General features: G+C 41.1%; 1 protein-coding gene across 1 annotated transcript; it reads left to right on the forward strand.

The window, feature by feature from the left end:
• Nucleotides 1-3,592: 3,592 nt before the first annotated feature.
• LOC124024622 (paired box protein Pax-2a-like) lies at nucleotides 3,593-11,214 on the forward strand. Its single transcript, XM_046338518.1, has 3 exons — nucleotides 3,593-3,701; nucleotides 10,545-10,631; nucleotides 10,928-11,214. Exons 1-3 carry the CDS (start codon nucleotides 3,608-3,610, stop codon nucleotides 11,068-11,070), a joined length of 324 nt encoding a protein of 107 aa, XP_046194474.1. The 5' UTR covers nucleotides 3,593-3,607; the 3' UTR covers nucleotides 11,071-11,214.
• Nucleotides 11,215-11,772: the final 558 nt, after the last annotated feature.

Consider the following 11,772-nt stretch of genomic DNA (forward strand, 5'->3'; position numbering starts at 1 on the left):
TCTGGTCACTATAGACTACAGTATATTTATTCTCTGGTCACTATAGACTACAGTATATTTATTATCTGGTCACTGTAGACTACAGTATATTTATTCTCTGGTCACTATAGACTACAGTATATTTATTATCTGGTCACTATAGACTGGACTATATTTTATTATCTGGTCACTATAGACTACAGTATATTTATTCTCTGGTCACTATAGACTACAGTATATTTATTATCTGGTCACTATAGACTACAGTATATTTATTCTCTGGTCCCTATAGACTATAGACAGTATATTTATTATCTGGTCACTATAGACTATAGTATATTTATTCTCTGGTCACTATAGACTACAGTACTACAGTATATTTATTCTCTGGTCACTGTAGACTACAGTATATTTATTATCTGGTCACTATAGACTACAGTATATTTATTCTCTGAGTCACTATAGACTACAGTATATTTATTCTCTGGTCACTAGACTACAGTATATTTATTCTCTGGTCACTATAGACTACAGTATATTTATTCTCTGGTCACTGTAGACTACAGTATATTTATTCTTCTCTGGTCACTATAGACTACAGTATATTTATTCTCTGGTCACTGTAGACTACTGTATATTTATTCTCTGGTCACTATAGACTACAGTATATTTATTATCTGGTCACTATAGACTACAGTATATTTATTCTCTGGTCACTATAGACTACAGTATATTTATTTTCTGGTCACTATAGACTACAGTATATTTATTCTCTGGTCACTATAGACTACAGTATATTTATTCTCTGGTCACTATAGACTACAGTATATTTATTCTCTGGTCACTATAGACTACAGTATATTTATTATCTGGTCACTATAGACTACAGTATATTTATTCTCTGGTCACTATAGACTGCAGTATATTTATTCTCTGGTCACTATAGACTACAGTATATTTATTATCTGGTCACTATAGACTACAGTATATTTATTATCTGGTCACTATAGACTACAGTATATTTATTCTCTGGTCATTAGGATGTAGGCCAGGTATGGGAGAATCATTATACCTGCGCTGTAAAACTAAGTGTTTAGGATCTGAACAGCTTTCTGTAACACTTTTGAAACACATCAAGGCACTTTGAACTTCAATGAAAAGCGTGTCAAAGTGTTTTAGATTGTAAAGACCAGTGCTTATTTACTCTTAATACTTGTTAAACACAGAACAAGTTTATTCAGTACAAGTCATTGGTTTGTACACTAAACACTGGGGTGTGTTTTAACACTGTAGGGTGTAATGCCATATTTGCATATTTCCCAGCATGCTTTTCAAATGAATGTGAGAGATAACCACCAATCACTGTGTTTGTTAGTGACAGAATATGATTGTTGCCTTCAATAACTTCTACTACTGAAGCCTGCACCAGATGACTGACTAGGTGAATGTGTTTCCATTAAAAAATGAACCCTTAATGACCTCATATTATATATGTCATACGGTCTTTAGTTATGGCCCTAGTTATCCTCGACATTTATTGTTTTTGAAAGTCCTGGCTCACGGGCCACATCAGACCTGCAAGTCACAATGTGCTGGTTTGTGAAGTGATTATTTGTTCCTATCAGAATCCAGCCAGAGGGAGGATATCCAAGAATTAAATATTTCAGTCAGAATGGTTGCTATGGTGAAGGACTTAACAAACAAGACGACCTAAACCAGGGCTCCCCAACTGGTGATTTCACTATTTCATTTATTTTTGGAAATCTGTTCCAAAGGATTCCTATTCATAATTAACATATAATTGTATATGTGATCATATACGCGCAAGGATTGAAATTTTAGTGAAATATTAAGTTTGTTTTGGCTTCTTGCAGTCAATTTGCAGTCTACAAATGTAATTATGTTCGGATCCCTGACCAGCCGCTCTTACAAACTTGGGCTGTCAGCTGAATCTAGGAAGAACCCTGACCTAAACCATCTAAACTGGAACAACCATCTCAGTAACGAGTGGAATAAATCCATCCCCTTACCGATTGGATTTATTCCACCCGTTACTGAGATGGTTGTTCCAGTTTAGATGGTTTAGGTCAGGGTTCTTCACTTAGATTCAGCTGACAGCCCAAGTTTGCAAGAGCGGCTGATTAGTTTAGAACAATTTGAGTCATCTTTTTTATAGTATAAGATCATTTATTCAATCAATGTGCATGAGGAAAAACAGATATTAAAGCAAACTATTCTAAAGATCAACAAAGCATGCTGGGAGATATGATAATGAGTGTGTCCCCCCCCTGCTGAGAGAGTTAGTGAAAATGAACCAACACGGTTGAGTAACAACAACACCACGCGTGATTGAAAATATTTCTTGACTGTTCAGTTGTTCTGAAATGTAGGTAACGTGACAGACATTCATTCCTAACACTGATCTGAATCATAGACATGGAAAGTCACATGCATTTCTAATGACTAAATACACTCTGAACAGGGCAATGGAAACGTATTTCACATCTGAACACCTAGGAGATAGGTGTTTGCCTGGTTGGAAACTGACTGGAGAAAGCTGACTTTCATGTTTAATATTGCGTTCTTTAACACTTGTGTTTAAGATGGGAACACTTAATGGCTAATCTAAACATCTAATGTTTAAGTTTCATACACAGACATTTAGGTTATAAACGTGTCACATGTTTCATGGTTTACAGTGATTTACAATGACTCTTTTCTGTTCTAGGGAGATCGTGTGATTAGAAAAAGTTGCGTCCCAAATGGCAGCCTATTCCCTACATAATGCACTACTTTTGACCAGAGCCCTATGGACCCTATTCCCTACATAGTGCACTACTTTTGACCAGAGCCCTATAGAACCCTATTCCTACATAGTGCACTACTTTTGACCAGAGCCCTATGGACCCTATATGCCCAATGGGCCCTGGTAAAAGTAGTTCATTATGTATGGAATAGGCTGCCATTTGGAACACAACCATGGTCCGTTTCTAAATCCCCTCCATAAAGGGTGGTGTAGTCCTGTTTCTAACCTGTTTCAACCTAAAGGGTGGTTTGGTCCTTTAGTCCTTCTAACCTCTAAGAGGTATGGTTTGGTCCTGTTTCTAAGGGGTGGTTTAGTCCTGTTTCTAACCTCTAAGAGGTATGGTTTAGTCCTGTTTAACCTCTAAGAGGTGGTTTAACTCTAACCTCTAAGAGGTATGGTTTGGTCCTGTTTCTAAGGGTGGTTTAGTCCTGTTTCTAACCTCTAAGAGGTATGGTTTAGTCCTGTTTCTAAGGGGTGGTTTAGTCCTGTTTCTAACCTCTAAGAGGTATGGTTTAGTCTAACCTCTAAGTTTTTCTAAGTCTAAACCTCTAAGAGGTATGGTTTAGTCCTGTTTCTAAGGGGTGGTTTACTCCTGTTTCTAAGGGGTGGTTTAGTCCTGTTTCTAAGGGGTGGTTTGGTCCTGTTTCTAACCTCTAAGAGGTATGGTTTAGTCCTGTTTCTAACCTCTAAGAGGTATGGTTTAGTCCTGTTTCTAAGGGGTGGTTTAGTCATGTCTCTAAGGGTGGTTTAGTATTTTGTCTTGAGGTATGGACCATCTATTCATTGTGTTTGTTCTCTCTCTCTCTCTCTCCAGGTCGAGACATGGCCAACACAACCCTACCAGGTTATCCCCCTCACGTACCCCCCACCGGCCAAGGCAGCTACCCCACCTCAACACTGGCCGGAATGGTTCCTGGTGAGTCTACGTTTTTTGTAGATATTACATTTTAGTTTAATATGTTATTTTCATTTCAAGATTGTATTAACAGTTTCTCAAATAAAGCAATGACCTGTAGAGTGGGACATACAGCACACATCATGAGGCTATAAAGAAACTAGTCCTGCTGGATAACTGAGAGACAGACAGAGACATGGTTAAAAGACCTCTCAGTTCCACTCCAGTATCTTAACTCATTATCTCTCTGTGGTGTATACAGTGCATGAGGCATTCCCAGGAGCTGTCGATAAACAGCTAGCGATCTCCTCTCCTCCGTCTCCCTCCCAGTCATCCACTCGGCCTCCTCAGTGGTCAGAGCACCTCCCTTTCCTCCTCTACTTAACCTGCAGTTCAGGTTCACAACAAACAGTGAAGGGTCACAACACAGAGGCATGGGAGGCCAGTCAATATTTAAATCACTATCTCTCTAAGGAGGGTCAGGCTGTGCCAGGGCTAGTGTTTCACTGCCAGAACACAGCAACCAGACACTGGGGCAAGACGGGATGGGACAGGATGCATTCTGGTTACAGCACTGATTCACTGGTTGTTTCCTGGTATCCCCCCTCCCTGTGCACGTATACTCCAACCCAGCACAGGCAGCACGCACCGCCATTTGTCTTTGAGCTGATCAACCCATGCAGAAAGGAAATCCAATCGAGTGCACAGCTGTGTTAGAAAATCATTAAGCGATTACAGCATGCTCAAATGGCTTCAGGATTCAGACCCCCCCCCCCCACCCCGCTCTCCCGCGTCCATCCGTGCGATCACTGTTTTGTCCACTGGATGTAATGCACACTGGTGATTTTAATTTCAGTTTCAGCATAGAGTATCAGCAACACACACAGAGCCTTCACAAAGTGTTCACACTCCTAGACTTTTTCCACATTTTGAGGTGTTTTGCAGCCTGAATTTAAAATGGATTCAGTGTCACTGATACACAGTACCTCACAATGTCAAAGGGCAATTATGTATAAATGTTTACAAATGAATGAAAAATGAAAAGCTGAAATGTTGTGAGTCAATAAGTGTTCAAGCCCTTTGTTACGGAGATCCTTTGTTACGGTGATCCTAATTAAGTTCAGGAGTAAAAATGAGCTTAACGAGTCCCATAATCATTTTATTTTACCTTTATTTAACTAGGCAAGTCAGTTAAGAACAAATTCTTATTTACAACGACGGCCTAGGAACAGTGGGTTAACTGCCTGTTCAGGGGCAGAACAACAGAGTTGTACCTTGTCAGCTCGGGGATTCAAACTTGCAACCTTTCGGTTACTAGTCCAACACTCTAACCACTAGGCTACGCTGCCGCCCCATTGCATGGACTCTGTATCCAATAGTAGTGTTTAACATGATTTTTAAATGACCACCCCACTTCTGTACCCTCTGGTCCCTCAACCACAAAGACCAGGGAGGTTTTCTTCTCCAATGGTTCGCAAAGAAGGGCACCTATTGGTTGCCAGTGAATATCCTTTTGAGCATGGTATAGTTATTAAATACAGCAATACTAAACAACCAACTTGACAGAGCTTGAAGAATTTAAAAAATAAAATCATGGGCAAATATTGTACAATCCAGGTGTGGAAAGCTCTTAGAAACTTACCCAGAAAGACTCGACAGTTGAAATCACTGCCAAAGGTGATTCTAACATGAATTGTAAATTTTATACAAATGTTAGAATCTTTCTAATACTTTGATGTTACAGTATGTAGATAATTGACCCCCCCAAAAAAGACAATTCAATCCATTTGAATGACTCTTTGTAAACACAACAACATGTGGAAAAAGTCCAGGGGTGTGAATACCTTGTGAAGGCAGTGTAACTGTGGAATATGAATCAAACACAAAGAGATGTGGTCTTTGTCTGGTTAATACACATGGGGTTTTGACGTTGGGCAGTCACATGGTTAAAATATTGTATTTGCATTGTAACTCTTTATATTAGTACATGAGTACTTCCATAGTGTAAAGTCACTGTAATTACCACAGTGTAAAGTCACTGTAATTACATGAGTACTTCCACAGTGTAAAGTGACTGTAATTACATGAGTACTTCCACAGTGTAAAGTCACTGTGATTACATGAGTACTTCCACAGTGTAAAGTCACTGTAATTGCATGAGTACTTCCACAGTGTAAAGTCACTGTAATTACATGAGTACTTCCACAGTGTAAAGTCACTGTAATTACATGAGTACTTCCACAGTGTAAAGTGACTGTAATTACATGAGTCACTGTAAAGTCACTGTGATTACATGAGTACTTCCACAGTGTAAAGTCACTGTAATTACATGAGACTTCCACAGTGTAAAGTCATTGTAATTACATGAGTACTTCCACAGTGTAAAGTCACTGTGATTACATGAGTACTTCCACAGTGTAAAGTCGCTGTAATTACATGAGTACTTCCACAGTGTAAAGTCACTGTAATTACATGAGTACTTCCACAGTGTAAAGTCACTGTGATTACATGAGTACTTCCACAGTGCAAAGTGACTGTGATGTAACGTGCTCTCTATTATTTCCATGACAGTCAGTTCATCTGGTTGGAGATGGAGAACACAATGGGTTTTTTTGTCACCACGTCTTATCAAATATATATTTTTTATCACTCAGTCGTTCTCATCAGTCACGAGCCACCAGCAGTAACATGGTGCTGGTGGCTCTCCTTTAAACCCTTCATTTATCTGACCCACAGACACTAAGATTTAGTGACAGGCGCAAACACTGTTAAAATCTCAGCCTTTTATTGTCTCATAAAATAATAAAACGTGTTGGACCAACAGCATTGCTCACTGGCATGGTCTAAGTTACTTCCTGCCCGCACTGAACTTCTGTGGCACAAAACAGCCAGACCTGGGGGTTCAGATCTATAGAAAGGGGTTGCCTTTCCTCGGAGGAAGTCGATAACAAGAGTTTATAATGCCATTTCAACCATGAGAAAGGATGCTAGCAAATGTGTTAAAATCACAGTGTTTATTTAGTTGTATGATGTGGAATATAGACAAGGTACAGGACAGTACTTACTATGACAGCAGGTGTTAAGAGGTACAGGACAGTAGATACTATGACAGCAGGTGAGGTACAGGACAGTAGATACTATGACAGCAGGTGTTAAGAGGTACAGGACAGTAGATACTATGACAGCAGGTGTTAAGAGGTACAGGACAGTAGATACTATGACAGCAGGTGTTAAGAGGTACAGGACAGTAGGTACTATGACAGCAGGTGAGGTACAGGACAGTAGATACTATGACAGCAGGTGTAATGAGGTACAGGACAGTAGATACTATGACAGCAGGTGAGGTACAGGACAGTAGATACTATGACAGCAGGTGAGGTACAGGACAGTAGATACTATGACAGCAGGTGAGGTACAGGACAGTAGATACTATGACAGCAGGTGTAATGAGGTACAGGACAGTAGATACTATGACAGCAGGTGAGGTACAGGACAGTAGATACTGTGACAGCAGGTGTTATGAGGTACAGGACAGTAGATACTATGACAGCAGGTGTTATGAGGTACAGGACAGTAGATACTATGACAGCAGGTGTTAAGAGGTACAGGACAGTAGATACTATGACAGCAGGTGTTAAGAGGTACAGGACAGTAGATACTATGACAGCAGGTGAGGTACAGGACAGTAGAATAGAGAGAGTACCACTACCAGACCCACACACATCAGCAGAAGAGACTGCCTAGAGTGGAGCCTGTTTACCAGATAGCCAGTGGAGAGAAAGAAGAATACACACCATATAAAACCCACATCACAGCACAGGGGTAACCCAAACAAGAATACCTCATACAATAATACTAATACTAATAATGGCAGAGCAATTCAACAGCAACTTCATACAAGAACGAACCCAGTCATCAACATAGGATTTGCAATAATCTGTATTATTTTCTAGTGGGTGAGTGCAGAGGGTATGAATGTGGGGGGTGTTCGTCGACACAACAAAGGCCTATGACAGTGGGTGTTAAGAGGTACAGGACAGTAGATACTATGACAGTGGGTGTTAAGAGTGACAGGACAGTAGATACTATGACAGCAGGTGAGGTACAGGACAGTAGATACTATGACAGTGGGTGTTAAGAGGTACAGGACAGTAGATACTATGACAGTGGGTGTTATGAGGTACAGGACAGTAGATACTATGACAGTGGGTGTTAAGAGTGACAGGACAGTAGATACTATGACAGTGGGTGTTAAGAGTGACAGGACAGTAGATACTATGACAGCAGGTGTTAAGAGGTACAGGACAGTAGATACTATGACAGTGGGTGTTATGAGGTACAGGACAGTAGATACTATGACAGCAGGTGAGGTACAGGACAGTAGATACTATGACAGTGGGTGTTAAGAGGTACAGGACAGTAGATACTATGACAGTGGGTGTTAAGAGTGACAGGACAGTAGATACTATGACAGTGGGTGTTAAGAGGTACAGGACAGTAGATACTATGACAGTGGGTGTTAAGAGTGACAGGACAGATACTATGACAGTGGGTGTTAAGAGTGACAGGACAGTAGATACTATGACAGTAAGATACAGGACAGTGATACATGACAGTGGGTGTTAAGAGTGACAGGACAGTAGATACTATGACAGCAGGTGAAGAGTACAGGACAGTAGATACTATGACAGCAGGACAGTGTTAAGCAGGTGACAGGACAGTAGATACTATGACAGCAGGTGAGGTACAGGACAGTAGATACTATGACAGTGGGTGTTAAGAGGTACAGGACAGTAGATACTATGACAGCAGGTGTTAAGAGGTACAGGACAGTAGATACTATGACAGTGGGTGTTAAGAGTGACAGGACAGTGATACTATGACAGTGGGTGAGGTACAGGACAGTAGATACTATGACAGTGGGTGTTAAGAGTGACAGGACAGGACAGTAGATACTATGACAGTGGGTGTTAAGAGTGACAGGACAGTAGATACTATGACAGCAGGTGAGGTACAGGACAGTAGATACTATGACAGTGGGTGTTAAGAGTGACAGGACAGTAGATACTATGACAGCGGGTGTTAAGAGGTACAGGACAGTAGATACTATGACAGCAGGTGTTAAGAGTGACAGGACAGTAGATACTATGACAGTGGGTGTTAAGAGGTACAGGACAGTAGATACTATGACAGCAGGTGTTAAGAGTGACAGGACAGTAGATACTATGACAGTGGGTGTTAAGAGTGACAGGACAGTAGATACTATGACAGTGGGTGTTAAGAGTGACAGGACAGTAGATACTATGACAGTGGATACTATGACAGTGGGTGTTAAGTGACAGGACAGTAGATACTATGACAGTGGGTGTTAAGAGTGACAGGACAGTAGATACTATGACAGTGGGTGTTAAGAGTGACAGGACAGTAGATACTATGACAGTGGGTGTTAAGAGTGACAGGACAGTAGATACTATGACAGCAGGTGAGGTACAGGACAGTAGATACTATGACAGCAGGTGAGACAGGACAGTAGATACTATGACAGCACAGTAGATACTATGACAGCAGGTGTAATGAGGTACAGGACAGTAGATACTATGACAGCAGGTGAGGTACAGGACAGTAGATACTGTGACAGCAGGTGTTATGAGTACAGGACAGTAGATACTATGACAGCAGGTGTTAAGAGTACAGGACAGTAGATACTATGACAGCAGGTGTTAAGAGGTACAGGACAGTAGATACTATGACAGCAGGTGTTAAGAGGTACAGGACAGTAGATACTATGACAGTGGGTGTTAAGAGTGACAGATAGCCAGTGGAGATACTATAAAACCCACATCACAGCACAGGGGTAACCCAAACAAGAATACCTCATACAATAATACTAATACTAATAATGACAGCAACTTCATGACAGTCATCAACATAGGATTTGTGTACTAGTGGGTGAGTGCAGAGGGTAGAATGTGGGGGTGTTGATCGACACAACAAAGGCCTATGACAGTGGGTGTTAAGAGTGACAGGACAGTAGATACTATGACAGTGGGTGTTAAGAGGTACAGGACAGTAGATACTATGACAGTATGACAGTAGATACTATGACAGTGGGTGTTAAGAGTGACAGGACAGTAGATACTATGACAGCAGGGTGTTAAGACAGCAGTACAGGACAGTAGATACTATGACAGCAGGTGTTAAGAGTGACAGGACAGTAGATACTATGACAGTGTTAGATACTAGACAGGGTGTAATGAGGTACAGGACAGTAGATACTATGACAGTGGGTGTTAAGAGTGACAGGACAGTAGATACTATGACAGTGGGTGTTAAGAGGTACAGGACAGTAGATACTATGACAGCGGGTGTTAAGAGTGACAGGACAGTAGATACTATGACAGTGGGTGTTAAGAGGTACAGGACAGTAGATACTATGACAGTGGGTGTTAAGAGTGACAGGACAGTAGATACTATGACAGTGGGTGTTAAGAGGTACAGGAAAGTAGATACTATGACAGTGGGTGTTAAGAGTGACAGGACAGTAGATACTATGACAGTGGGTGTTAAGAGTGACAGGACAGTAGATACTATGACAGCTGTTAAGAGTGACAGGACAGTAGATACTATGACAGTGGGTGTGGAAGACCACAACTGTCAGATTGTCATTCTTTCAGTCTTGTATCATTCAAATTAAATGAAGAGAAATAATAATAACTAAATAACTTGGTTGACTAGTCTCACATAAATGACTATTAAATTACCCCCATATGTTATATATGAGGGGAAATGGCTAGCAAGTGAAAGAGTTTTACAAGATAATGGAATGGGACTTTAAAAATGGTAATTGTTTTGTTTGTTTTACAGGGAGTGAGTTTACAGGAAACCCTTACAGTCATCCACAGTACACGACCTACAACGAGGCATGGCGGTTCAGCAACCCAGCATTACTAAGTGAGTGTGACTGACTGGACTCTTACAGCATATCACAACCACTACAGTGTTATTATATATATTTTTTTAACATATCCCTTTAATAAAAAAAATAAATGCATTGCAAATTATTATTTTTTGTATTAGACTTGGCCGTTATAATGAATTTACAACAGCTAACGGATACAACCGTTAGAATAGGAGTTATTGAGAAGACCACAGGAGACATAATTACAGTGTTTTGTGGGTTATGGTGGATGTTGTTTCCAACGGTCCATTTCTTCTGTTAACCTTCCAGGTTCCCCTTATTATTATAGTGCCACATCCAGAGGTTCCGGACCACCTACTGCTGCCACGGCATATGACCGCCACTAGTTACCATGGAAACCAAATCAACCACCACCACCTACACCATGACTACAACCATGGCTTCGGCAGTGTCCATGTTGCCCCGGTGTGAACAGAGGGCATGAGGGGATACCGTTAAAGACAGCTAACAGGCAGCTCCATTTCCTGTAAATCCCACTACTACACACAACAGAAGAAGAACGGTCCTCCTGGATACCACACTACTACACACAACAGAAGAAGAACGGTCCTCCTGGATACCACACTACTACACACAACAGAAGAAGAACGGTCCTCCTGGATACCACACTACTACACACAACAGAAGAAGAACGGTCCTCCTGGATACCACACTACTACACACAACAGAAGAAGAACAGTCCTCCTGTATATCACACTACTACACAGAAGAAGAACGGTCCTCCTGGATACCACACTACTACACACAACAGAAGAAGAACGGTCCTCCTGGATACCACACTACTACACACAACAGAAGAAGAACAGTCCTCCTGTATATCACACTACTACACACAACAGAAGAAGAACGGTCCTCCTGGATACCACACTACTACACACAACAGAAGAAGAACGGTCCTCCTGGATACCACACTACTACACACAACAGAAGAAAAACGGTCCTCCTGGATACCACACTACTACACACAACAGAAGAAGAACGGTCCTCCGGGATACTACACAAAACAGCAAATTACCTGATCGTTCGGGATACCACACTACTACACACAACAGAAAATTACCTGATCGTTCGGGATACCACACTACTACACACAACAGAAGAAGAACGGTCCTC

Source organism: Oncorhynchus gorbuscha, unplaced genomic scaffold (assembly GCF_021184085.1).
Source record: "Oncorhynchus gorbuscha isolate QuinsamMale2020 ecotype Even-year unplaced genomic scaffold, OgorEven_v1.0 Un_scaffold_1964, whole genome shotgun sequence".
NCBI lineage: Eukaryota > Metazoa > Chordata > Actinopteri > Salmoniformes > Salmonidae > Oncorhynchus > Oncorhynchus gorbuscha.

Bases quoted from the DNA above. Each gene is read 5' to 3' on its own strand.
- LOC124024622 (XM_046338518.1), top strand. From the start codon at position 3,608: ATGGCCAACACAACCCTACCAGGTTATCCCCCTCACGTACCCCCCACC. The intron at 3,702-10,544 runs GTGAGTCTACGT...TTTGTTTTACAG, and splicing joins ACTGGCCGGAATGGTTCCTG to GGAGTGAGTTTACAGGAAAC. The intron at 10,632-10,927 runs GTGAGTGTGACT...TTATTATTATAG, and splicing joins CAGCAACCCAGCATTACTAA to TGCCACATCCAGAGGTTCCG.